Source organism: Lepisosteus platostomus, chromosome 26 (assembly GCF_059453375.1).
Source record: "Lepisosteus platostomus isolate fLepPlt1 chromosome 26, fLepPlt1.hap1, whole genome shotgun sequence".
In the NCBI taxonomy this organism is placed as follows: Eukaryota; Metazoa; Chordata; class Actinopteri; order Semionotiformes; family Lepisosteidae; genus Lepisosteus; species Lepisosteus platostomus.
Genome location: NC_142636.1, coordinates 5,727,112 through 5,754,918, shown reverse-complemented (window position 1 = coordinate 5,754,918; position 27,807 = coordinate 5,727,112). Strand labels below are relative to the sequence as shown.

Genomic DNA, 27,807 nt, shown 5'->3' with positions numbered 1-27,807 from the left:
CCCAAGGTGCTTAACAATGCAAGTAACCATGCATGTTGTAAATACAGAACAGAAGACCGGAAGACAACGGAGGAGAGGAACCCAAAACTCCTTAGGAAAAGAAAAACCTCTGGGGGTCCAAGGTCAACTGGCTGCCCAACTCCTTTGGGCATGCTAACATTATACAATTCAAAAAGGAAATAAATAAATGAGGGTATTAATCCATCCATCATGTCTTCTGTATGTCAGTATTACAGACTGCAGTACCGTAATATCTGTAATACAAAGGACCACCACAAACTAAAACAAGCCCAAGAGCAGCATGCGTGAACCAAGGAAAAAATATCAGCTCCACAAAACAAGTCCCCAAACATGCTACATCCCCACTATATTAACGGCAAGGTGAAAGTGGGGAGGTGATTTTTAATTTTTTTTAAAGAAAATTAAAAATAAGAAACAATGACATGCCCCTGCCTAACTTTATTGCATGGCTTTAAAAGCTATAAAACATTTTTAGATAGTTAAACACCACTTATGCATGAAAAGCAGCTGATTTTTCTTCCTCATGATCAGCTTAGAATCTTTGTGAGCGCTGTAAATTAAAATAAGACTGCCAATGCAACACGAAACGTATACACAAAAATCACATTCTTCTCTAAAACCAGGAATGACTTGGCTAAAGCTGCGTCAGTGACTATCGGGAAGGTGTACTGATGGAGAGTGGAATTACAGCCCGCTTCCCTCCCCCACTGCAAGGTGGTAATGCGCTGGCTGGCACGAAACAGCCCTGCTTTCCGGGTCTCCCGGTTCATTCATCAAGCTGTTACTTACAGACCTGCTGACCTGCTTCACACCACAAGAATAATAATAATAATAATAATAAACTTTATTTTATATAGCGCCTTTAAAGGTGGCTTCTCAAAGCGCTTTACAGGATGACAATAACAATAAATAAGAAGACTACAACAATAAATAAGAAAATTTCACAAGACAGGACACAATTATAATTACAACAATACAACAATAACAATAGAGGAGACCGTGGAAGATGGTATTAAGAAGAGCAGAGGGGTGAAGAATGGAAGCAGTTAAGTAAAGGCTTTTCTGAAAAGGAGGGTTTTGAGTCTGGATTTGAAGGAGTTTAGAGAAGGTGACTCTCTAATATCCTTGGGCAAGGAGTTCCAGAGCTTGGGGGCATAGCAGGAGAAGGCCCTGTCGCCCATACAATGTAGACGGGCTTGGGGGACAGTAAGGAGGGCAGAATTTGAAGAGCGGAGGTTGCGAGGTGGGGAGTAGGGCGATAAAAGTTCAGACAGGTATTGAGGTGCCAAGCCATGTAAAGCCTTGTAGGTGAGCATGAGGATTTTAAAGTCTACGCGGAATTTGACCGGAAGCCAGTGCAAGGACTCCAGGATAGGAGTAATGTGAACACTTGCACTAGATCTGGTCAGGATTCTGGCTGCTGAATTTTGGACATACTGCAGCTTGTTCAGAGTAGATTTAGATACCCCAGGGAGCAGAGCATTGCAGTAGTCAATTCGAGAGAATACAAATATGTTGATCAGCTTTTCAGCCACAGTTAATGATAGCATAGGGCGTAGTCTTGCGATATTTCTAAGGTGAAAAAAAGATGTTTTGACAGTATGCTGTACATGTGGGTCGAATGTTAAGCCAGAATCGAATATAACCCCAAGGTTTTTCAATTTTGATTGGAGCTCAAGTACAGAGCCATCTACAGACAGGGTTACAGGACTGGCTTTACGAAGTTGATGGGGGGTACCAATAAGCATGACTTCAGTCTTGTCACAGTTAAGATGAAGGAAGTTTTAAGTCATCCAAATTTTTATGTCAGAGATGCAATTAGATAGAATAGAGACAGCCACATCAGTGTCGGGTTTGGTATGGATGTATATTTGAGTATCGTCAGCGTAAAAATGAAAGCTGAGGCCATGTGATCTTAAAAGCTGACCAAGTGGGAACATGTAAATGCTGAAGAGCAAGGGGCCCAGTATTGAGCCCTGAGGGACACCAGACTTGACAAGACCAATTTCAGACCTGTACCCATTGAGAGAGACAAAGTGACAGCGATCAGTGAGGTAAGACTTAAACCATTTGAGGGCAGTGTCAGAGACTCCAAACACAGTCTCGAGACGAGAAAGCAAGATGTTATGGTCAACAGTGTCAAAGGCAGCACTGAGATCAAGAAGGATGAGTATGGAAAGAGAACCAGAATCAGAAGCTATTAGGAGATCGTTGGTGACTTTGACTAGGGCGGTTTCTGTGCTGTGAAGTTGACGGAAGCCAGATTGGAGGGGTTCGAAAAGGTTGTTTGTCATGAGGTGGTTATGTAACTGAAGTGTGACAGCACGTTCTAGAATTTTAGAGAGAAAGGGTAAGTTGGAGATGGGGCGAAAGTTGTTAAGATTGTCGAGAGCCATGTTAGGCTTCTTTGGCACTGGGGTAATAGCAGCAGTTTTGAGGACCGTTGGTACAATGCCGGTGCTCAAGGATTCATGTATTATATTGAGGACAATGGGACAGAGAGAAGAGAAACAGGACTGGAATAAAGTGGTGGGAATGGGATCTAAAATAGATGTGGTGGGTTTCATGCGACAAGAAGAGAGGACAATGTGATTCTTTCTGTAGAAAACACATTGTTATGTTTACAAAATTAAAGTGTTTTAAAAGTTTAATTAAAAAGTACAAAAACACTTAAGATCATAAGCTGATCATGAGAAAGAAAAGTCACCTGTTTATCGCACATAAAAAGTTGTTTTAACTATCGTTTTTTATAGCTTTTAAAGTCATGCAATGTCTGATTTAGGAAGGGACATGTTCTTGTTTCTTATTTTGGATTTTCTTTACAACGTTAAAAGAATCAGTTGCCCATTGTGCCATACAGTGTGATGTTACATTTTGTATGTTTTTAAGACACTTAAGAACACTTAGACTGATGCATAAAAATGTAGCACAATGCATTCTCACGTTATGAACTCGTTTACACCTGGGATCCACTTAATTCACACTAAGGTTTCTAAAAAGGCAACCTGGTACTAGATATTGTTTAAATAAAAGTTGTGAAAATCGCGATCTTTAAAATGCCTGTGCTTTGAAGGTTCTGTGTTACTGACATCAGAAACTTGTCTTATAAACAGGCATTTTAATTAGAAAGCAGAGGTAATGAAAAACGAAAAAACTGAAAAAAATACAAGAAATTTGAAATGATCATTTATTATTAATACATTAATATTGTTAATAATGATCAGATATATTATTATAGTTTTAGTGGCCTTTTTAATACCACTTTGTTATTCCCGATTATAATTACAAGGTATATGATTTCGTTTTAAGGCTTGTTGTAAAGGCTTGTGTTAAACTGCCCTACTGGGATGAATAAAGTATTTTGTATTGAACTTAATTAAACCGGTGGAACAGGTTTGTACTTCCACTGTTGACAGTATTCACATTTGCTCATTCATGTTTTTATTTTATTATTAATATCATTTAACACTGAATACACTGTGATATACAAAAAAATAATTTAAAATGTTAATATAGTCTCCATAATATTTATTGTTTTATTTTTTAAAAAGTGGACTACGGTAATACTACCTGATTTATATATAATATTTAGATCTTTAAATTAATATCGTTATTAATTTCTTTAGTTACGCGATTCCATATTACATTCCCTTTTAAACTGATTCTAAAAGGTACACATTTTTTACTGTAATAATAACAGCAAGCATGCATAGAAAAGGTTAAAACATTATAGCTTTTACAAAGTATATAAACTTAATATAGCCAGAACGAGCACGTCAAAACGTTTCCAGAATATCCACCGTAAGTGACCGTATTAAAGACTTTGATGCATAAAATGTTTATGAAGAAAGTGGAATACTGTTGTGTACTTTTTATTTAAGCAACCATTACCAGCCATATACAGTATGTATAATATATTTATATTCTTAAATTAATATCGTTTATGATGATATGACGTTCAGAGACGTTATGTTCCTGTCATTTTTATACTCAGCTACCAAAATTTCCCTTAAGTTGTAAAATTCCATATTAATATTCCAGATTAAGAGGATTTAAACATGCACAGCAGAGAGATTGAATGAAGCAATCGTTTCACTAACATCTAATGCACCACAAGTGCCACCTGTCGATCATCTCTGCCCAGCGAATCACGTGCCGTGGCAACCTGCAGCCCCAATCCCACGTTACGGGGTTTTACTGCGCATTGTGGATGTCTACATCTGTAACAGGTCATTTAAATCTCACATAAAGGCACACTGACAACTAGATGAAACGTTGCATTTACATTTTTGAAACTATACATTTTTTATTCTACTCAGTGTTCCACAAATCGGCCCATCTGACAGATGATCCTTTTAGCTGATAATTCAATTACTAAAATAACAGTAAGAACATGACTGAAATGTATCAAGTCAATTCCACACGGAGAGATTTAGCCCTCTGGCTTGAGTGCAATATAAATCCCGAAAGTGAATCCCAGCCGGACTGACCTCCCCATGGCCCCGCCCCCTCTTTAGATACTGTGCGCAGTCATGCCTCGACCAAGTCCCCACAGACACCAATGGAAACACAGAGCAAACCGCTCATCTCCACCTTCTCACAATATTTCACTGATCTGTCACAAATCCACGTTTGGATTAGGTGAGTCATTGTAACTAGACTAATGGTTACTAAGAGTTCAGTAACTAATCACCCAACTCGTCGATTGTCACTTTAGCTAATTGCCTTAATGAATTAAAGACTTGGATATGTGAAAACCTTTTGTCACTCAACTCTGATAAAACTGAGCTTCTGCTGTTTGGAGGCAACAGTGCAGATACGACTGCTATAACCTCAGCACTCAACTCTGAGGGTTTAAAAGTTTGCTTCAAAGATTCGGCACATAATCTAGGCATCATTTTAGACACAAGACTCTCATTTAACTCTCATGTCAATACAGTATCGAAGGCGTGCATCCTACAGTTAAGAAACATTGCAAAACTAAGGCATTTTCTCTCCACTCAAGACACAGAGAAACTAATACATGCTTTTGTATACAGAAGATCAGATTACTATAATGCCCTGCTATCAGGGAGCACCTATCACACTTTCAACACCTTATAGCGAATTCAAAACGAGGCAGCTAGAATTGGTACCAGGAGCAGAAAGTACGACAACACCTATACTTAGCTCTCTCCCTTGGCTTCCTGTCAGGTACAGGGCAGACCTCAAAATTCTTTTACTTATAAGGCTCTCAGAGGTCAGGTGCCTGTCTGATTAATGGAGCTGATTAATGTATACAATCCAAGTCGCCCATTTAGATCACAGAACACAGGTCTTCTTCTTAATCCACATATTAATAAAATAACAGCTGGCGGTAAAGCCTTCAGCTACAGGGCCCCTAGTTTATGGAACAGTCTGCCAGCCTACGTACGGGATGCCGAGTCAATCTCAGGACTTAAATCCCGACTGAAAACCTATGACTTCAGCCCAGCCTACTCACACCTTACATCATAGCCCGCTGGAGCTATGGCTGCTGGTGCTGCTGTACATGCCATTGTGTGTCTCTGTGTTGGCCCACCAGGTAGATACATCTGTTCTGACCAGACTATCCTATTCTCCTCCCCACATGTCCGGACGGCGCCCGGGCTGGGGACCATCTGAGTCGGATGCTGCATCACTGCCATGAATCTAAGGGGGACATCGTGAGTATAGCTATCGTTTAGGGAGGATTTGCTGGTCTACAGGGATCTGCATGGAGTACTGTCACACAGAGGGACATGATGGAAGGTTTAATACTACACACTTGGACCCCCAGAGGTTTTTCTTCTCCTTACTGAGGAGTTTTGGGTTCCTCTCCTCTGTTGTGTTTTGGCCTCTTCTCTTTCTGTACTGTAACACGTAGTGCAAATTACGGGGGAGCTAGGGGGAGCTTAGCTCCCTTGAATAAGACACGAGCTCCCCTGAAGAAACCATTTGCGAAATCTTGGGGGGTCACTAAAATATGGAAACTGTCAATTAAAAAAAATCCTATTTATACAGTATGGGTCAATTTTTCCAGTATAGACTACATTTGAGTTTCTGTTTTGAGTGTGTTGCTACCAAAGAAATACCTAAGCAATTGAACACTATTACCGATCAAGGCATGGTGGTGCTGTTACAAAAGTAGGCAACGTTCCTGTTCAAGTGACAAACAGACAAGCTAACAAGTCACTCTTGGTTATGTCTTCTCAAAAAAAAAAAGGCGCACAGTAAATATGCAGAGAAACTTTCCAATGACGTTCAGTTTTCAATACATATATAAAAAATTCAGTTTTCTATATATATTTCTGAAAAGCGGCGATAATGCCCAAGAGAAGACAGGGAACTTTACTCGCTAATTTTGGGTTCACAAAACAACCTAAACTGCGCGATCTGACTGTTGCTGCTAGCGGCTGGGGATGTGGACAATGTATTTTTAGACATCACAGAGCTGACGGATGGCACAGACACGGAATCAATCTACATTTGCCTGAGAGGGAGCCTTAGTAACCTGGGTTTGGATGATGAGTTCTTGAAGAAATATCTCATCAGCATAGCCACTGACGGGGCTGCAGTCCTCACTGGCAAATCCTCTGGACTGACTGCTATACTAAAGCGTGACTTTCCTAAAGTGCAGTCCATACACTGTCTGGCACATCGCCATGAACTGGCAGTACAAGACGCTCTCAAAGAAGTGGCTGGGTGTAACCATTTTAAATTCTTTATCGCAAAACTATATTCACTTTATCACCAATCGACTAAGAACGCTCAGATACTCGAGAAAGCAGCCGCAGACCTAAATGTGCAGATTTTGAAAATTGGCCAGATTTTAAATATTAGTGGCAAGCAGTTTTAATACCGTGAAAGCAGTATGGAAAGCATTCCCTGCATTAGCACACCATTTTCAAACAGCAAGCGAGGGAGGATGCATCACGCAGTGCCACTGAGAGACAGAAACACAAGGGACTACACAAACGCGTCACTAACTCCTCATCTGTTGCTGATTTGGCATCTATGAAAGACGCTCTCCGTGAGCTGCTGGGCCTCTCCCTGAAACTCCAAAACACAGACACATCTCTGGTGGACTCCAGTTGCCACATTCAGCAGACCTTCGATATCTTGACAGCCAAGAAAGACACCGGCGGTCAATCCGCAGTGAAGGCCGAGCAGCGCTCGTCACTGGGCGTGTTTAAAGATGTTGACATCTCAGAGGGTACAGGAAAGATAAACCGGCTCCAGGTCTATCAGTCTGTGATCAGTAGCCTTACAAAGTGACTCTGATTCTGAATAAGTCCAGATGCTGAAACCGCTGGATAAGGGCTTCTGGCCACAGGATCGTGATGTCTTAATTCTTTACGGTGAAGTTGGTGCGCTTGCTAAAGCACTGGGCGAACCCGTCAGAGAGGCAGTGGAGGAATTCCGAGACTGGAAATTACAAGGCAAAGCATCAGGACAGACGCTGGGAAAACTCTACACCAGGCCGGACGTACCTCACCACCTCAGCCGGCTGCGAGCGGGGGTTCTCTGCCCTGAGTGACACTAAGAGAAAACGAAGCCTCTCCTCACTTCTTTTTGTTGATCTGAATGGACCTCCTTTGGAGAGATTCGATCCCTGCCTCTTGTATCATCTTGGAGTAAAGTAGGCCACCGCTCGTCCACCTCTTGGGCAACAGGACGGACACCACAGACAGCTGAGTCCAGACCTCTGTGGACACTTCTATTGTAAGGTAAGAGTAACTCCAGTTAAACTATAACTAAATAATCCAGTGCTCACTTTGTATGCGCTAGTTGACTGGCCTTTCACACGTGATGCGTCCCCCCCCAAACCAGGGGTGAGCTCCCCCTAATGCCAAGATATCATTCGCACCCTGCTGCAACATCATGTGTTGTCACACAGCTTTGTTTAGTGCCTTGGGGCAACCTTGTTGTAAAAGGCGCTATATAAAAATAAAATAAATTCAATTGAATTGAAATTGAATACAGGACAGCTTTTGTCCAAGTCATTTCTGTTTGAGGAGGTGCCAGTTACTGAAAGTAACGATTCACACACTTCAGACACCACTTTCCTTATTGCAAGCACTCCGAGTAGCCTACACAGTAAAAAACCGCTCCAGTCACAAGGAATCACAGCCCTACCTGTGAACAGACTGTGAGTTTCTTTAAACGCTGAGTTCCAGTACGATGAGCTGTATTAACAATGTGATTTGTGCCACAGAAAGTAGTATTTGTGCTGCTTTTGTTCCTCAGATATATTGAACTGATGACTAAAGCTAGAATACAGCAATAGCTAGTCTGTATTTTACATTGTTTACATTTTTCTAATTTACTCATATTTTTAGCTGTGGATAAATATTTTTTCCTAAAACTAGATTAGTCCAATTATTTCAAGCAAAAAAAATATCTGGTTAATTATGACATTTTTCTGTTATGTAGTATTCTTTTTTCCAACCTTTTTATAAAACGTATCTGGCGAATTCTGATCAGCTTCCCCAGCAGAATTTAGGTTTGACTGTAACTATAAATATCGTTTGCACCCTTTGTGTCATCAATGTGTCACTGTCAAGCTTAGTTCGGTTCTGAAGAGGTTCGGTAATTCTGTTTTTATCCTCACCTGCTTATCGACATTGATGCTCTGCAATGAACTGTTGAATTTAAAAGACCAGACAGTTGTGAAGACTTATTGTTCATGAGTCCAAATCACGTCCATATTAGCTCAACCCAACAGACAACACTGAGGACTGGATGGAAATATTACACCATCATGAGAGCTCTCCGCTGCTGACAGTCTCATCACACTCTGTTGGTAAAGGTGAGCTGCAGGGATCAGTGTGTGTGATCGGGAACAAATGGCAAATCTTTAATTAATCATTTAAATATTACATACAGATGAACCGCAATGTAACTGAAATCACAAATTGGAAATAAACTCTGCCTCCTTCTGTTATCTTGACACAGGTAGATTTCAGCTTGACTGGCTGAGCCACTTTCTGACACCCAGCCAACTGCAGTCTCAGACCAACATGAGTTAAAGCCCAATGTTTTTCAGGAGGATGATTTCAGAAACACGGACGAGATCAGCTTGAGTGTATTTCAGTTTAACACCATTATATTTATGTGTAGTGAACTTCATTGGGTCAGCATTATTTTGATACTAAGATTTCCATATTTTTTCCAAATTAATGTCTCCTTTTCCAAACCTTGGAAATGAATCAATTTTAAGAAAAGGATACAGCACATGTGTCAGGGATTGTGCTCTGCAAAAGGATGTACAGCCATTGTGAATTTTCACAGGTTCCACAATGCAAGAGCAGCTATTCTTAAGACACCGTCTGCCGCCTGTACCCAACACCAGCGGCTGAGTCTAGCAGTCCTACCTGGAGCTCAGGGCCTCTGGGATCCTGCAGAGGCAGTGGCAGCACATCCTCCACAAGCACACGAGTCAGGTGCTCTGCACTGCAGGGAGCTCTGGGCTGCAGCTACAGTGGGACAAGAAACAACAGGACACTGTTAGCAGCTCTTCCTCAAGACTCATCATGATGTAGACAGATGGAACTATACAACCTGTCACTATAACTCTTTTAGAAAAAGCATGACCACAGGCCAGTCCACAGTATGTACGGCTACAGAGCTGTGTGTCCGAACAGATTGTTAGCAGTACTGTCCTAGCTCCATTCCTGTTCACCTTTTACACCTCTGACTTCAGGTACAACTCTGAGGCATGTCATCTGTAGAAGTTTTCAGATGACTCTGCAATTGTGGGGTGTATTAGAGAGGGGAGGGAGGAGGAATATAGGAGCTTGATTACCAACGTTGTGGAGTGGTGTCATCTTAACCATCTCCAGCTAAACACCAGCAAGACCAAAGAAATGGTCCTGGACTTTCGAAGGAATAAGTCTCTGCTGAACCCTGTTTCCATCCAGGGTGAAGCCATAGAAGGGGTGCAGTCCTACAAGTACTTAGGGGTACACCTGGATAATAAGCTGGAGTAGTCTGGTAACACTGACGCCCTGTACAAGAAAGGCCAGAGCTGACTCTCAGGTCCTTTGGTGTGTGTGGAACACTGTTACACGTTTTTTATGAATCAGTGGTGGCAGCGGCCATCTTCTACACTGTTGTATGGTGGGGTAGCAGCATCATGACAAGAGATGCAAATAGGCTCAATAAACTCATCAAGAAGGCTGGCTCTGTGTTGGGGCTGTCACCCTGGAGCTGGTGGCTGAGAGGAGAATGCTGACCAAGCTCACAGCCATCATGAACAACGCCTCTCATCCGCTTCATGGGACTGTTACTGGGCAGCAGAGCACTTTTAGCAACAGACTGTTCCAGCTACGGTGTTCAAGGGAACATTTCCGCAGGTCTTTCCTCTTGGCTGCTGTCAGGGTGTATAACGCTGCCCTAGGCTAGGACTGTTAGCCCTTCATTTGCTCGTCTATGGACAGCATGTTGCTCCATTGTACTTTTTGGACACTCAATCTGTATATACCTATGCACATTTTGCACATATTTTATTGTTTTTACAGTGACTATAATCATATTTTGCACACACCTATGTATTTATTTTAATTTATTTATTTTATATTTATTTATAACTAATTTCTCGTCCACCTAATGTCTGTTTTTGTTTTGCTTCTCTTGGTCTGCTGTAACACATCAATTTCCATTCAGGATCAATAAAGTCTAATCTATCTATCTTATTGCATCAAACATAATGCCCATCTGCCTCAAACACACTTAAAAATGTAATTGTGAAGAAATGGAAGCAGTGAAGGCAGTTTCATCAGGAAACAGTACCTCAGTGTGGAACAGGCGCGCAGGGCCTGCAGACAGACAGCTCGGCTCAGGGCATCACTGGGCTGCTTTTTAACAAACGCCTGTGAAGAGATGGGAGAGAAATGTAAACCCCACTTCCCTCCATCAAAAGACACAAGGACAGGGCCTGTGCTCATCTAGAGGCACAGCTGAGAGTCCAGAGACTGTGTGCAGCTGCAGCGAGGAAGAGAGCGAGGGCACCTCTCTCCCCTCTGATTTCTACTGACAGTAAGGACTGTCAGAGCATCCGTGTGGGAAAACAGCAGACAGGCGGCTGCGTCAGACACACTGACCATCATTGTCGCCAGGAGCTCAGTCTTGGCAGGGAAGCTGGGAGCTCCGGAGGGACTGGCGCTGCGCACTGCCTGTGCCATCATGCCCACACTGCGGCACAGGCTCAGTCTGACACTGGGCTCCTGCAGGGGGACACACAGCAGCTCACTCACTGACAGCCCAGGCAGGCCCTACAAGGAGTGAAAAACTCACTGAAATAAATCCTGGCTGCACACACCTTACAGAATGTACCAGCAGGTTAGTCAAGTCTGCAGAAAGCAGTTGTGAGGTTCACACTATGAGATCTTCTGTTCTTAATAACAAATTGAAACATAAAAAAATTAACTGTGATCTTTAAATTTCCTTCCTCTCTGGTGGTCAAATGACCAGTAAAACTAGTTTTAGTTCAAGTCCTGGGGTGATTGCTGTGTGGAGTTTGCGTGTTCTCCCTGGGTTTCCTCCAGGTGCTCCAGTTTACTCCCACAGTCCAGCGACATACTGGTAGGTTCACTGGCCTGTGGTAACATTAGCCTGGTGTGAGTGTCTGTGTGCCCTGTGAAGGACTAGCGTCCCGCCCGGGGTGTACCCCGCCTTGTGCTGTTGCTTGCTGGGATAGGCTCAGGCAGTACACGACCTGCACTGGATAAAGCAGTTAGAACACTGGTTTAACGTTTACTTTCCATTCATATGTTGTCCGTTTCTAGGATGACATATCTCTACAGTCAGTGACTTTCTGAAGAAGGTGGAAAATGCTTCTCTAGGGAAAAGTGCTTTGAAAATCTCCCCATCTGTCCTCATACTTTTAAATGCTCCCCGTCTGTCAGTCGTGTAGAAAGGAATCACTGAGATTATGGTTGTCATGGCTGTCGTCAACAGCAGTAGAAGCCCTGAGTCTGTGTGAGGAGTGGGAACAGATCACCTCACCTCTCTCTCCATAGGATTCTCAAACCCTGCTTCTTTCACACTGTCCTGAAGCGCTTGTTTCACAGTCTCCTGCTGAGAGGTGCTGGGCAGCCGCACCGACACACTGGTACAGGAAGGCCTGTGACACTGGAGAAGAGGACAGTGAGCACTGAGCTCAGGAGCACTGAGCTCAGTGAGCACTGAGCTCAGTGTAGCTGCTCTATACAGCTGCACTGAGAGGACATGTTAGCTGTGGATAGGGATGCTCCGATCGATCGGCCGCCGATCGATATCAGCCAATTTTCACACAAAATAACTCGATCAGTGGTATCTAAACTGACCAATCTCAAAAACCAATTTTGCAATGACTACATTTCCGACATTACCTGAACATACAGTAGCAACATGTCCTCCCTGGTCTGGCAGTTTTTCCACACTTCTACAAAAGACGAAAAATTTGCAGTTTGCAATACATGTGCAAAAGAAGTCACTCGTGGGGGATCACCAGCTAAAACGTTCAACACCATGAACCTCATCAGAGATTTGAGAACTCAACACCAAAAAGAATCCGCAGAGTGTGAACAATTAGCAAGTGCAAGAGCTGCAGCGACTCGCAAACCGACTCTCGCTCAGCCATCAATAACGGCAACACTTAACACACTGGAGCCTTACAGTAGGCACAGCAAGACAGCCGAAAGAACTAGGGGCAGGATCTCTGCAGGCGACGTATGAGGAGATTCTGAATGAAGATAAAACCGATGGTTGGGACAGGAATGACTCAACAGCATCAGAGATTAATCTCCACCTCAGTCAGCAACTCATCCCAAGAAGCGCAGAGCCAATGGCTTTCTGGAAGAGCAATCCAAGCCGTTTCCCTGCCTTGGCAGAAGCAGCTCAGGTCTGCCTTGGTGCTCCTTGTACGAGTGTGGACAGCGAGCGTCTATTCAGTACACCAGCTCACATTTTGCATGAGAAGAGGAACATATTGTCTTCAACACACGCACAGCTGCTCCTATTCATAAACAAGAATCTGCCCTCAATGATTAGTAAACAAGAGGCTCAGTAGCTAAAGAGACAAATTATTCTGACTTGTTTTCTTTTGGTCATAGTCAGCTTGTTAAACATCCTATTGAACATTTTATTTATTTTATTTTATTAAAATTGTGGGTTGTGATTAAGACAAGCCTTTAATTTTATTTTAGCTGTTTTTTTTGCTATATATGTGCCAAATGTATATGTAATATTTTTAAAGGTTTTGTGTGCATGTTTGATGAGTAAAAAGTTTTTATTTTATTTTAAGTGATTATTTTATTTCTTTTAGTCAGGAGTTTTATTTTATTTTACAATAAGCCCACTACATATCACTGTGTTAATAAAAATAAACAAATTATACCGGTGGTCTAGTTTATTTTAATTGGAAAAAATAACCAGGGTAACACTTAGCCATGGGACATGAGGCGTGTACAGGGCTTATTGTAATGATTTTAACAGAAAAAAGCGTCCGATTCTAATGACAGGGAATCAGCCCTCAACAGCCTGATGGGAGCATCCCTAGCTGTGGAGACGACACACTGAAGCAGAACACAGAGCGCAGAACCCTGAAGGGGCTCTCCCCTCTACTGCACAATCAAACACTGCTCACAGCTCACATCAACACAACAGCACACACGTATGAACCTAGCCTGAACAGACACACACCTTACAACATCTAATACACAGCACATTACAGACACACCTGCTATGTCACTACGTCACAACACTAGGTGAGGAATAAGACTTTTAGTGAGTAAAAGTCCCAGATTCTCATGTAGCTCAGCCTTCTGTGAGACTCACCTTCTCCTCAGAGGTGGAGCTGAGAGGGTAGAGCACTCTGACTGTGTCCTGAGTGAGCCTACAGGCCCACACCTCATCCGCCACTGCGCTCAGTGTGTTGGAGAGCAGCTGCAGACACACAGGGAAGGCAATCAGGTCCACAGCAGAATGAGCAAACACACCCACACACCACACTGGGCAGCTGAAATTACTGCACAGCTATGAGGACTGACAACGATTCTCTCTCGCTGCAGCACATTTCTGTGCTTTGTAAAGACAAAATATAAATCCTAAATGGGAAACACTAAACTAGAAAAGGCTACCGATAAAAAAGACTTGTGTGTTAAAGTTCCCACTTTGTGTGTGGAAAGTTCAGGAGAGGAAGCACAAGACAGCTGTTACTGCATCTGAATGATATGACATTACCTAATAGAGGAAGAAGATCACTTTCCCTGTCTGTGCGCCCTCCTTCTCACTGTGTGTGTTATCAATCCCCACTCCACACGCTTCAGGAGAGCCAGCACACCCTCTCAGGAGCAGACACGCCGGAACGCTCCTTCCTCCGTGACGTCACTGCTGCGGGCCGGAGCAAACTCTCCCAGAGTGCTTTGCGGGAACTGAAGCCCATCGCCGCTGCAACCCGGACTCGCTGAGTCTGAAGGCAAAACCTCTCTTGAGAGCTTCGCTGTCAGTGTGTGAGACTGACACACTGCTGCTGGAAATACCTGCGGCCGGGAGCAGCAGAGACCCGTCGCGGAGCGGGGCTGCAGGTCTGCCCTCGGCTCTTCTCCGCAGTGACAGGAGGCAGAGAGAGCCGCGCCTCAGGAGCCCCACACGCCTCCACAGGGATCAGCCGCAGGGAGACGATCGCTCCTCCGACACACAGCCGCTCACAAATAACGGCTGCGCTCCTCTCGCGCCCTCAGCGGAGCGGGCAGCCGCGAGCCGGAGCCGGAGGGGCGGAGACGCCGAGCGCGCGGACCTGCGACTCAGCCAATCAGAAGCCGCGATCAACAGGGGGCGGGGCCTGAATGTTACACAATAGTACAGTAGGAATATTTTAGAGTAATTATTCACACAGTAATAACACAGGCGCCAGTGAAAATGCTTGTCAGATACACCTCAGTTCAGCATCCTTCCTTTCCTTAAAAGAGGTTTCAGTAACATGGCTGGGTAGCTTGTCCCACACTCCTACAATACTTTGTGTAAAGAACTCACTCCTGTCCTGACTGGTGAGTCATGTCCAGCTGTTTCCTGAAAGACGCCACTGTTGGGCAGCTTGTTCCACACTCCAACAATAACATTTCCATGTACTGGGTCAGTTTCTTGAGAGACTCCTGTATCTTCCTTTCCAGTTTTAACACGCCGGCAATTCATGTTTGTAGTGAAAGGCTCGTCCCATTCAGGGAGATTTGAGTTGTATTTGTTTCTCCTGGGAGCACTGTTCAGGATCCTATTTGAAATCTTCTTGCCTCATCTCTATTGATTTTAACACTTCATAAACTTTGTTAAATCGGACATGATTATGCTGAATCAGATGTTTTGTTCATTGATTGTTTTTTTGGTTTTATTGGAAAACGAGCACCATAATTAAAATAAATGGTAGGCAGTTTATTACCCCGTGTGCAATCAATACCTGTGATTTGAAATCAGGTATAGAATCAGGTCATTATGAGAAGGCTGTGGAGAAGTATGAGCTCCAGATTGAACCTCAGCTGCTTGTCTCTTTTAAATCTGGACTGGCACACTAACGTTGAGAGAATCACTGGGATGTCTTGCTTAAGACACAGGTGACCTGATGCATGAGGTGATGGAGGGGTTCTCACCTGCAAGAACATGCCTGTAAACTACATTGACATTGTTAGGACCCCCAGCCCCAGTGGAACAGTGTCAGGCAGCGTGTGGGTGAGCAGTCCCCAGGAGTAGATCCTGGTGAGAATGACGGAACTAGCAGGACGAGCAGTTCAGTCCCTCTGACCGGTACAATACCTTGGCTGAGTGTTTTCCTCCTGGAAGAATCTGGTGCAGCACAGCTCCTGTCCCTCTGTGTGTTATTGGTGCACAAATGATAAGAATCGTGTGAATGGGAAGAGCTCTTTTCAGCTGCCTCACATTTTCAGCAAGCGCTTCACAGGAAGGGTGGGGCCCAGTGCTGCCACCAGGGACTGGAGACCAGCCTGAGAGACACACAGCAGCCAAACAGGGGCACCAAGGGGAACGCGCCCACCCTCGCGATCAGTGCCAGTGAGAGTTTCCACACCCACACAGCCAGTGTCTCAGCTTGATGTCTCAGCTGAGGATGTTCATTATATCTGGAGGTGAGGACAGCTTCTCCACCAGAGTGTTTCCTCTCTCGGACCCCTGTCAAACAGCCCTGGAATTTGAGCTGTTAATTCAATGATTAGGTCAGTTTGGTTGCATAAAACACATTGGATTGTCACTAAATCTGATCCCAGATAGCTCAGATTGATGTTTCAAGAGCTCATCATTGACATGAATCTGTTTCTTGCATGTGCACTAAACATTAATGTGTCTCATGTCTCGTTAGCTGTGAGGAAAGACTGTAAATACTGTCTGCAGCACAAGTGAGTGTGTGTGTGTCCGTGTCTGTGTTTGTGTGTGTCTGTGAGTGTGTTTGAGTGTGTATGTGTCCGTGTCTGTGTTTGTGTGTGTCTGTGAGTGTGTTTGAGTGTGTGTGTTTGTGAGTGTGTTTGAGCGTGTGATTGATAGATACTTTATTGATCCCATGAGGGAAATTGCAGTGCAACAGCAGCTTTACACAGACAACACAGCCACAGTGTAATGAATGATACAATAATAATAATACAATACGTACAATACAATCAGTACAGTGAAGGTGCACTAAAAGAGTTACTCACAGTGCGGACACACAAAGAACAAACTAGAACAGAACAGTACCCAGAAAAATCATATAACACATATATGAATATAATTATAGATGTAAATATAGATATAAATATAAATGTATTGCACGGGTACCTGGCATATATTGCACAAAAAACAGTATTAAACAGGAAAAGAAAGAGAACAGATGTAGCAGTAGATGTGTAGATGTGTTCAGTCCAGAAACAGGTCCCTGTCAATGTTGCCTCTGTCCAGACACACAGTGGATGCGTTGTACAGTCTTATGGCAGAAGGCAAGAATGACCTCCTGTAGCGCTCCCTGTCGCACCGTGGATGAATCAGTCTATTGATGAACGTGCTCTTTATTTCTACAAGCATGTCATAGAGGGGATGGGAGATGTTGTCCATGATGGCCTCTAGTTTGGACACCTTCTCCTCTCAGCCACTAACTCCAGGGGGTCCAGGTCAGACCCAATGACAGAGCTTGCTCTCCTGATGAGCTTGTTCAGCCTTTTAGAATCCACTGCTCTAATCCCAGGGCCCCAGCATACCACTGCGTAGAAAATGGCGCTCGCTACCACCGACAGAACATATGTAGCATCTTACTACATACATTGAAGGACCTGAGCATCCTCAAGAAGTAAAGTCGGCTCTGGCCCTTCTTATAGAGGGCCTGGATGTTTTTAGACCATTCCAGTCTATCGTCGATGTGCACTCCCAGATACTTGTATGAGTCCACCATCTCCACGCCACTCCCAAGGATGTAGACAGGAGTAGGTTTGACCTTGTTCCTCCTGAAATCTACCACCAGTGTGCGTGTCTGTGTTTGTGTTTGTGTGAGTCTGCCCTGCAGTGGACTAGTGTCGTGTCCAGGGTGTATCCTGACAAGCGTCTTGCTTGCTGGGACAGGTTCAAGCTCCCTGTGACCCTAATTTGGATGAAGTGAAAATGGACAGACGTTTCCATAATCAGAATTTCCTAAAATAACGGAACTGCAAGCTCTCTTACAACATTGATATAACAAAGGATCAAGTTTCTCAGCCAGAATCGGGTCCCCAAAACTGATCAGGACAAAATCCACCTGCCTTTCGCTGCTTCTCTCTGTCTGTCTTTGTTCTTCCGTTTGGTGTTTTACTCCCCTTTTCAGGTGCTTAAAGGGCTGTAGATGTTCGATCGAAGAGCTAACTTGGAGTCTCAGCTGATCAGCTCAGTAAATGGCTCCATCGATACACTAGGAGCTCAGCAGGAATGAAAACCTGTGACCAGGGTCCCCACTCCTGTGTGTCTGCAGGATTTCAGTCCAGCTGGACTTTCAGTGACCTCAATTAGCTCATTATTGGCTTAATTGGACCAGTTTTACAGCTTCTGGGTATCCAGGAGCAGGACTGGGGCTGAGCTACAGCAGGGCTCACCAGAAGCAGGCCTGGAGAGCCTCACCTGCAGCTCACAGTGTGAGGCTGGCCTCAGCTTCACTCACGGTCTCCTTCGCTTTGTCTCCAGATGCTTTTGCAGGGACTGGATATCGGTCTGATAGTGTTTGCGGATCTCCAGCTGCGTGTGACCGTCAGTGTGTCTGTTCTGGGCTTGAGGGCTCTGAGCCAGACCGAGACCAAGGTAAGGAATCAGCCCAGCACACAGCTGCTCTGCTGCAAAAGTCGAGTCACCACCCGTCCCACAGGAGACTCAGATCAGGACAGTCTGGGGGTGTCTCACAGAAACTGGGACCTAAACTGGCCACGATCTGGTTTCTGGTAGGAGGTATCGCAGTGTCAGAACACTGACCAATAGATTCAAAAACAATTTCTTCCCCAGGGCAGTCCGCATCATAAACAGCTCAAATTAGCACCTGCACTTTAAGGTACTGCACTGTTTGCACTATGTCCTGTCTTGGGTGTGTTATAATGTCTATTGTCTAAATGTATTGTCCATGTCTGTTTGTTATTTCTTTTTCCTCCACTGTTGCTGGGTACAGCTGAACGAGTAGGCATTCCAACACACTTGTTGTATATGGCCAATAAAACATCTTGAATCTTGAAAGTGACTGCCTGCAGGAAAGCTTACTTTGCCTGTTCAGCAGTAGGTTAAACTGACGAGTTCTGACAGAAATGCTCATTTTATGTGCAGCCGATTTTTGATACTACTCTTCTGGTGAAATGAATGTACTGAAAAAAAAATTATCGAAGTTCAGTTGGTTTTAGAAGCAGAAGGAAAATGACCACTTGGAAGAAACACATGTTGCATATCCTGCTGTTAAACCTCCAGCCATTTGGGTTTCAGTCAAATGAGGAAAAAAACGATTCAAATTCAGTTCTTTTTCATTTCATCCAGAATGTCGTGGACAAGTTGTCATGAAGACAGGAAACAAGCTGTTTCACACAGAAATGGATCCAGCTCATGGTGTATCTGACAAGTATTATCATATCCATCTGTTTTATTATTATATTAATAATCTAACATATTCCTACTGTATTCTGTTCTTCATTCAGGCCCCGCCCCCTGCTGATCGCGGCTTCTGATTGGTTGAGTCGCAGGTCCGCGCGCTCGGCGTCTCCGCCTCCTCCGGCTCCGGCTCGCGGCTGCCCGCTCCGCTGAGGGCGCGAGAGGAGCGCAGCCGTTATTTGTGAGCGGCTGTGTGTCGGAGGAGCGATCGTCTCCCTGCGGCTGATCCCTGTGGAGGCGTGTGGGGCTCCTGAGGCGCGGCTCTCTCTGCCTCCTGTCACTGCGGAGAAGAGCCGAGGGCAGACCTGCAGCCCCGCTCCGCCGCTATGAGAACCAGCGGGTCTGCAGGACCGTCAGTCTCGGACCTCCTGCGGCCCAGCGACGGGTCTCTGCTGCTCCCGGCCGCAGGGCTTCACACACCGTGGCGCTGCTGCAGGGCGCTGCAAGACGAGCTGCTTCAAGACCAGATGTGTCGTTGCGGACTGGTTAGAGCACAAGGTCTGTGCGTGAGCGAGCGGAGTGACCATGAGGAGGAGCCGGAGAGCAGATCTGCAGGGCGAGTCTGGGTCACAGGAGGACTAATGAGCAGGCTGTGTCTGGGAGAGGTCTGGCAGGAGACTGGAGTGACAGTAGAAGCCCTGATGAGCGAGTCGTGTGAGAGAGGAGGGAGAGGCGAGTCTGGATGGAGGGAGGAAGGGGTGTCTGACGTCATATCGTGAGCAAGACGCTCCGCTCCGTGTTTTCTGAAACTTTCCGGCTGACACTTTGGAAATCAGACAATTAGTGCTTCTGTTGGTAGAGTTGGGAAAAATCAGAAAGCATATAAAATTGTAATTTTATAATTAAATATAGTGATTATAATGACTTATTAAACGTGAGCGTGACGTCGACACATCGGGATTGTGACGCAACAATTGCGGTCCGGGAAAGCGCTCCGGTGCTGCTGAGTCGCTCAGCGCTGATGCTCGTAGCGAAGAAAACACTTCAGCTCGACACGGCTTGTCAATATTCTCTGTCTTTTCACTGAAGATCCTGGTGGTTTACGGACGAGGTAGGGACCTGCCGAGGCTCCGTATCGCGGTTCCGATTGTTCTTGTTTCTCCTGGGCAGATCGAGCTGTTATTGTGTTAACACGGTGTTCAGTGAGAGGGGGTTAAAAGCTCTTAACCTGCTGGAGTTTTATTAATGTCCAGAGTGCTGATCTGAACAGGAATTAATTGCTGCTTCTGTTCCTTTCTCTGCTTTCACTGATGTGAAGAATTTGCTTGTGTTCTCAATATCCCGTGTCTGCCCTTCAGCCTGTTGGGTTGTATTCCAGTAGGACCAGCTGGTTAGAGAGAGTTCTGTGGTGTCTAGTTGGTCTGCACTGGCCTGTCAGCAGTACCTTGACTCCCAGTGTGTGAGAAGCGCCGCCCAGCTCCCTGCTTCACTGTGCTGTTCTACTGGCTGACTGACAGGTCCAAGATGAGCCCGAAGGAGTGCAGCTGTGAGCCCAGCAGGGTGAAGTGGCTCTCCTCCTGTGTGCAGCGCACAGGCTGCCAGTGCCCCGGGCCAGGTATGACACAGCTGGATCTAGACCAGTGCCCCCTGAAGCCAGTCCCCCCACACACTGACTCCTGGCTTCCCTTTCCACTGGGACTCCATCCCTGGGCTCAGCTCTGACTGACCTGAGGGGCTCTTCGCTGTCACCCTGCAGGTCTCCTCAGCTCGAGGCAGGGAAAGCAACAGCAGTCTCTTCATCTTTTCAACTAATGATGATTTGAGCAAAAATAAACAGAAGATTTAAGCTAAAATAATAAGATATAAAATAAAATAATTTAGTATGAGAGTATTTTTAAGAAGACTAACATCCATGTAAGGTATGAAACTATTGAAAGTGTTTAAAATGAGTAAGTCACAGTGGTTATGAAATGAGCTGTGTCTGAGTGATGTACTGCAATTATTCTTTCATTTACATTTAATTGTAACTTTGGGAAAAGCAAATGTATATTGATGAAGATCTGTCCAAGTCCTTTTGACTGGGTGTGAGAGACGCTGAATTAGAGGCTCTAATCCCCTTAGAGCAGCAGAAGGAGGTTCTCCACCTGGGAGCAGAGCTGCTGCCTGATTCTTCTTCAACACTGAGATCCTCTGTTTGCGGAGGAGCAGCTGCTAACAGGACTGATGTGACCCAGGGAGCAGCTCTCTTTGTGGGCTCTTCAGGGTTCAGAAGTCCCAGTGGCTGCAGCTGTTATTCAGGACCATGAAAACAAAACCCTGCACTCTGAAGCCTCCTGCCCTTAGAGCAGATCTGTATTCCTCTCTACTGGAAAACTGTCCGGGGTGAAAGAGTCCCAGCTTTTACGGGCTGTGGATCAAAAATCATTTTGATCTTTCTAATTCTCAGACACGTGTCAGTAGGGTTATAGGTCCCTCAGACAACAGGTCAGTTTAAGAGTTTTCTCCCTAGAAGTCTGTGCTGCGGCGACACCAGTGTTTCCCCTGTCTGTGTGTCTGCTGTAGATGAGGTCCTGGCTGTTCTGGAGGGAATGAGCAGCTCTGATGAGGAATCTGGGAAGCTCCTGATAGAAGAGCTGCTCTCCCTCCTGCAGAGGAACACCAAGGGGACACTGCCAGTCATCCTGGGATTCCTCGAGAGCCCCCAGGTAACATGAAGGAGCTCCCTACACACCTCCTGACATACTCGTTGCAAACGCACTCTAATCAGGAGCCCAGTGTGCTCCAAGATACTGTCTGTGCTGTTTCTTACAACTAGAAGTCAGAAGATAATCCCTAACGTGTTGTCATCTTGACAGATGTGCTTCAGTGGAAGCCTGGGGTTTCTCTGTGTGTTTCCACTCCCTCGTGTGGTGAGCTGGGGTGGTTCTGCTGTTTCACCCTCAGTGCCCGTTGGCCAGGCTGACTGGCCCTGAAGGAGAAGCCTTTGAACAGACACTCTTGGTGCTGTGATGAGAGCAGCAGTCTCACCCCTGGCTTTGGTTCTTCCCTGCTCTAGGTGACAACTGCCCATCGCTCTGCTGTCCTCCAGGCAGTGGAGAAGCTGCTGCGCAAAACATCTGCGCAGCATCTGGATGAGTCCTTGGCCAAGAGCACCGTCTCGATGGCCTTGAATGAGATGACGATGTCACCGGTATGTAAACCCCTTTTATTCCTGCCTATCGAACTGTTGTCTTGCTGTAGTGCTGTGGTCTGTTTCCTTGCCTGTAGCACACGTGATGCATCTAATGGAAGCAAATCATTGTATGTTAACTTGTGTGCTCATTGGCTTGATCCAAGCTGCAGCTTCAACTCCAATACTATCGACTCCCAAGACGCTCTGATCTCTTTTTACTGTTGTTTCAGAAATGGCTGCCTGACTGGCAACAGCCAGCCAGCAACATTGTCGTTTGTGTGGTGAGAGACCACTACGACAGTACCATGGATATGGTGCTGTTCTTCTTCCAGCCCGGAGTGCTCCCTCACCACACGCTGCTGAATGCTGTAGGAGATATCTCCCGCAACTGCAGTAAGTTCTGTGCTGCTAATGGGGTGTGATCTGCACAGATATATTCCAGATTTTTTACTGTGCTGTATTTCAAACTTCATGATACTGGTCGTATCTGTCCATTCAAGCCCTGATACATGAAATTATTATGAAGGCTCAGTGTTTGTTACTCATGCCGCTTCTGAGTCTCTAGTGTTATCATGAGCCTTGGTCCCTACCCAGTGTGAAATGTGTTTTCTTTGAAGGTCGTGACATAGCAAGGGATATAGTGAGACTTCTGGACCTGCTGATGCCTGTTCTTCCCCTTGCTGTGACTGATAAAATGAAGGCAATGATGGCTTTTGGTAAGTGTGCAAGCTGTCTCATTTAGGGGGACAGTTGTTATCAATGCTTGGTTCCACTGGCAATCCACTGACAAGGCCTGTTCAGACCGCTTCCCACTGAACTACAGGACTGCTTTGATGTATCTGAGGAGTGTAGCAGGCTGTTCCTCTCTTGTGTTGTCAGCATTGGAAGGCCTGTATGAGAGCTGGGCAAAATTCCAGGGTCCCGGGCAGTGTGTTCAGGACTGTTCAAGCCAGGTCATCATAAGTTTTGATATAGTGCACAGATGGCTGCCATCTTCTGAGCCAAAGGTATGGGATCTTTAATCCAGTGTAGGTTATTTGACATCTTATTAATCATCCTGAATTCTCAGATGTTCTGGAGGAAATAATGGACTTGAATGCCAAGAAAAGATGTGTCCATGCAGGTATTAGGGAAGGGTATCAGGGTCCAGGGTTCAGATCACAGTAAGCAAAGTTGAATAGGGTGCACTTATGAAGCAGGTTTTATTCATTGCTCAAAGCTGTTCTAACTGTCTGTGGTTTTAGACAAGTTTGCTTTCCTGTGACTGAATCCTTTCCTTGAGGATGATGGTGTTTGTGTTTTGTCTGAAGGTGACGGAGGCCATTGTCTTGGCCCTGGCAGCTATGTGCTGCCTGCTCCCTGAGGAGAAGTTTCAGAGTGAGCTGCCAGCAGTTTTACAGGCCTTCCAGCCACTGTATGCAGCTGAGCTGGACATCAGCTACTCCAGAATCAACAAGGTAGGGCTGTGACCGAGATGGGCCTTTAGGTGTACAGGTTGTGGATTGCGAGGTCCGTTTCTTTTAGAAAATGGATTTTGATTCCTTAAATTGTAGATCGAAACAATCACTAGTAGCACTTTCCCAGTGTCCCTTTGTCCACAAGCTCCAGTGTGCTGGTGAGGCCCAGTGCAGAAGAGGATTATGGTCTCTGGTGCCCCATGTGATTGTGGAAGGGTGTGAACAAGATGGATCTGCCAGGGGTAGAGTCCAGGGGAGGCGTTATCCTGCTCTGTCAGATTTTTGTGTGTGATCAAACTACCAAAATCCTAATGCTAACGTGTTATTGCATACACTGAGAGAGTGAGGCCTCTTGAGGAAGCAGCAGTGCCTCTCCAGATTGACTCCAACGTGCTCTTCTTTCAGAGTCTGAGCGTGCTTGTGGGGGCAGCAGTGCCGAAGGCCAGACCAGTGCTGGAATCCCAGCTGGAGCAGCTGCTGACCATGGTCCACGCCCAGGTAATGGGGACAGCAGCCCGCTCACCTGCACAGAGAGACGTTACAGTAGTCAGTAAGAGTGTCTGTCTGAGGGGTGAAGCCCTCAGGAGCCTCATCAATGACAGCAGCTCAGTGCTGTGATCTACCCCTCTCCACAGCTCATGGCAACACAGAAGTGCCGTGTATCTGACTGCTGAAGCCCTTATTCATTCAGTTGAACGGATATTGATGACTCGGCTCATTTTATCATGGCATTAGAACAGCAGTCCATGAGAGAGTGTGCATGATGCCCTTGTGGGTGTTGTAAGAGTGCCCTGATGCCTGTCTGGTGTCCCAGGATCTGGCAGTGCTGATGGGGCTGTGTGCCAGTGTGCACCTGGATGTGGTGCTGTCTGTGCTGAAGAGACTGGAGACCCAGCTGACTGACCCAGCCTTCCCCTGCAATGAGCAGGGCTCTAGGGTAGGTGTACTGCATCAGAGTCCTGACAGACAAACAGAAGCTGCTCTTAATGTCAGCTTCTACCTACAAGTTTCAGCACCTTGATCTGGATTGTCATGCTTGTTACTGCAGAGTGATTTCACCTGTGCCCTGATTCTGTGCTATGGGCAAGTTGCACTTAAAGCACCTGCAGAGGATCTACTGCAGAGAATGGACACTGACTTTATGGAGAGACTGAGACACCATGTCACCACGAAGGTAGGCAACATGTCCTCCTTTAAGAACAAGAGACCTGACAGAGAGAACCTCACAGCTCCTGTCTGAAGAGTGTATTCAACCACTGATACATTCTGTAATGTGCTTCTCTAACGCAGGGAGGTATTCGTAACAACTCTCAGGCAAAAGTTCTTCCTTATTTGTTCTGCTACTTTCCTGCAGTGTCTGGGTAGACATTGTTAATTATACTTGAACCTGATTGGATTGTTCTGGGGAGGAGGACACAAGGATACAGTGTCCGAGGCTGTCCAGGCTGTGAGTGTCCATCACAGCCCAGGGCTGGTGGAGGTGAGGTGGCGTTTGGGCTGTCAGTGAGTGAGCTGCTGTGTGTCCCCCTGCAGGAGCCCAGTGTCAGACTGAGCCTGTGCCGCAGTGTGGGCATGATGGCACAGGCAGTGCGCAGCGCCAGTCCCTCCGGAGCTCCCAGCTTCCCTGCCAAGGCCGAGCTCCTGGCGACAATGATGGTCAGTGTGTCTGACGCAGCCGCCTGTCTACTGTTTTCCCACACGGATGCTCTGACAGTCCTTACTGTCAGTAGAAATCAGAGGGGAGAGAGGTGCCCTCGCTCTCTTCCTCGCTGCAGCTGCACACAGTCTCGGGACTCTCAGCTGTGCCTCTAGATGAGCACAGGCCCTGTCCTGGTGTCTTTTGATGGAGGGAAGTGGGGTTTACATTTCTCTCCCATCTCTTCACAGGCGTTTGTTAAAAAGCAGCCCAGTGATGCCCTGAGCCGAGCTGTCTGTCTGCAGGCCCTGCACGCCTGTTCCACACTGAGGTACTGTTTCCTGATGAAACTGCCTTCACTGCTTCCATTTCTTCACAATTACATTTTTAAGTGTGCTTGAGGCAGATGGGCATTATGTTTGATGCAATAAGATAGATAGATTAGACTTTATTGATCCTGAATGGAAATTGATGTGTTACAGCAGACCAAGAGAAGCAAAACAAAAACAGACATTAGGTGGACGAGAAATTAGTTATAAATAAATATAAAATAAATAAATAAAAATAAATACATAGGTGTGTGCAAAATATGATTATAGTCACTGTAAAAACAATAAAATATGTGCAAAATGTGCATAGGTATATACAGATTGAGTGTCCAAAAAGTACAATGGAGCAACATGCTGTCCATAGACGAGCAAATGAAGGGCTAACAGTCCTAGCCTAGGGCAGCGTTATACACCCTGACAGCCGCCGAGAGGAAAGACCTGTGGAAATGTTCCCTTGAACACCGTAGCTGGAACAGTCTGTTGCTAAAAGTGCTCTGCTGCCCAGTAACAGTCCCATGAAGCGGATGAGAGGCGTTGTTCATGATGGCTGTGAGCTTGGTCAGCATTCTCCTCTCAGCCACCAGCTCCAGGGTGACAGCCCCAACACAGAGCCAGCCTTCTTGATGAGTTTATTGAGCCTATTTGCATCTCTTGTCATGATGCTGCTACCCCACCATACAACAGCGTAGAAGATGGCCGCTGCCACCACTGATTCATAAAAAACATGTAACAGTGTTCCACACACACCAAAGGACCTGAGAGTCAGCTCTGGCCTTTCTTGTACAGGGCGTCAGTGTTACCAGACTACTCCAGCTTATTATCCAGGTGTACCCCTAAGTACTTATAGGACTGCACCCCTTCTATGGCCTCACCCTGGATGGAAACAGGGTTCAGCAGAGACTTATTCCTTCGAAAGTCCAGGACCATTTCTTTGGTCTTGCTGGTGTTTAGCTGGAGATGGTTAAGATGACACCACTCCACAAAGTTGGTAATCAAGCTCCTATATTCCTCCTCCCTCCCCTCTCTAATACACCCCACAATTGCAGAGTCATCTGAAAACTTCTGCAGATGACATGCCTCAGAGTTGTACTTGAAGTCAGAGGTGTAAAAGGTGACAGTCCCCTGTGGAGCCCCAGTACGGCTAACAATCTGTTCAGACACACAGCTCTGTAGCCGTACATACTGTGGCCTGCAGGTCAGATAGTCTATAATCCAGGACACCAGGGGAGTGTCCACCTGCACCGCCCTTAGCTTGTCTCTCAGTAAAGGTGGATGGATGGTGTTAAAGGCACTGGAGAAGTCAAAGAATATAACTCTCACAAAGCTCCCCGTCTTCTCCACTTCAATAAGTGCCATTTCCTAACATCAATATGTGGTGCATCAACTGCAGTACTCCTAAGTCTAAAACAATACATTACAAATATATGATGTGATGTATTTTCAGACCTTGATAATGGCTTCAATAGGACTGGCCTGTGGTCATGCTTTTTCTAAAAGAGCTATAGTGACAGGTTGTATAGTTCCATCTGTCTACATCATGATGAGTCTTGAGGAAGAGCTGCTAACAGTGTCCTGTTGTTTCTTGTCCCACTGTAGCTGCAGCCCAGAGCTCCCTGCAGTGCAGAGCACCTGACTCGTGTGCTTGTGGAGGATGTGCTGCCACTGCCTCTGCAGGATCCCGGGGGCCCTGAGCTCCAGGTAGGACTGCTAGACTCAGCCGCTGGTGTTGGGTACAGGCGGCAGACAGTGTCTTAAGAATAGCTGCTCTTGCATTGTGGAACCTGTGAAAATTCACAATGGCTGTACATCCTTTTGCAGAGCACAATCCCTGACACGCGTGCTGTATCCTTTTCTTAAAATTGATTCATTTCCAAGGTTTGGAAAAGGAGACATTAATTTGGAAAACATATGGAAATCTTAGTATCAAAATAATGCTGACCCAATGAAGTTCACTACACATAAATATAATGGTGTTAAACTGAAATACACTCGAGCTGACCTCCTCCGTGTTTCTGAAATCATCCTCCTGAAAAAATTGGGCTGTAACTCATGTTGGTCTGAGACTGCAGTTGGCTGGGTGTCAGAAAGTGTCTCAGCCAGTCAAGCTGAAATCTACCTGTGTCAAGATAACAGAAGGAGGCAGAGTTCATT

General features: G+C 45.6%; 2 protein-coding genes across 7 annotated transcripts; one reads left to right on the top strand and one right to left on the bottom strand.

Moving 5' to 3' along the window:
- Window positions 1–9,198: 9,198 nt before the first annotated feature.
- Window positions 9,199–14,799, bottom strand: LOC148639804 (uncharacterized). 2 transcript variants are annotated; one of them, XM_088620956.1, is made up of 6 exons: window positions 14,245–14,799; window positions 13,840–13,947; window positions 12,028–12,145; window positions 11,124–11,294; window positions 10,813–10,892; window positions 9,199–9,497 (listed from the first exon to the last, which is right to left on the bottom strand). In XM_088620956.1, the coding sequence occupies exons 2-6, from the start codon at window positions 13,914–13,916 to the stop codon at window positions 9,461–9,463; spliced, it is 483 nt and encodes a 160-aa protein (XP_088477082.1). In that variant the 5' UTR covers window positions 13,917–13,947; window positions 14,245–14,799; the 3' UTR covers window positions 9,199–9,460. The 2 variants fall into 2 exon arrangements, with proteins under 2 accessions (XP_088477082.1, XP_088477081.1); XM_088620955.1 differs by lacking the exon at window positions 9,199–9,497 and having other exon boundaries at window positions 10,265–10,892.
- Window positions 14,800–19,224: 4,425 nt separating this feature from the next.
- Window positions 19,225–27,607, top strand: LOC148639803 (maestro heat-like repeat-containing protein family member 1). Of its 5 annotated transcripts, none has more exons than XM_088620772.1 (14): window positions 19,225–20,173; window positions 20,441–20,677; window positions 21,625–21,767; window positions 22,118–22,252; window positions 22,465–22,627; window positions 22,852–22,950; window positions 23,114–23,241; window positions 23,545–23,691; window positions 24,097–24,189; window positions 24,506–24,628; window positions 24,740–24,865; window positions 25,225–25,347; window positions 25,579–25,658; window positions 27,253–27,605. In XM_088620772.1, the coding sequence occupies exons 2-14, from the start codon at window positions 20,587–20,589 to the stop codon at window positions 27,287–27,289; spliced, it is 1,488 nt and encodes a 495-aa protein (XP_088476898.1). In that variant the 5' UTR covers window positions 19,225–20,173; window positions 20,441–20,586; the 3' UTR covers window positions 27,290–27,605. The 5 variants fall into 5 exon arrangements, with proteins under 5 accessions (XP_088476898.1, XP_088476899.1, XP_088476902.1 ...); XM_088620776.1 differs by having other exon boundaries at window positions 20,129–20,173; window positions 20,580–20,677; XM_088620773.1 differs by lacking the exon at window positions 22,852–22,950 and having other exon boundaries at window positions 20,580–20,677; window positions 27,253–27,603.
- The last annotated feature ends 200 nt before the right edge of the window (window positions 27,608–27,807 follow it).

Bases quoted from the DNA above. Each gene is read 5' to 3' on its own strand.
- LOC148639804 (XM_088620955.1), bottom strand. From the start codon at position 13,916: ATGAGGTGTGGGCCTGTAGGCTCACTCAGGACACAGTCAGAGTGCTCT. The intron at 12,146-13,839 runs GTGAGTCTCACA...CCAGTGTCACAG, and splicing joins GCTCCACCTCTGAGGAGAAG to GCCTTCCTGTACCAGTGTGT. The intron at 10,893-11,123 runs GTCAGTGTGTCT...ATCTCTTCACAG, and splicing joins AGCTCCTGGCGACAATGATG to GCGTTTGTTAAAAAGCAGCC.
- LOC148639803 (XM_088620772.1), top strand. From the start codon at position 20,587: ATGAGCCCGAAGGAGTGCAGCTGTGAGCCCAGCAGGGTGAAGTGGCTC. The intron at 20,678-21,624 runs GTATGACACAGC...TGTCTGCTGTAG, and splicing joins CTGCCAGTGCCCCGGGCCAG to ATGAGGTCCTGGCTGTTCTG. The intron at 23,242-23,544 runs GTATGGGATCTT...TTTTGTCTGAAG, and splicing joins TGCCATCTTCTGAGCCAAAG to GTGACGGAGGCCATTGTCTT.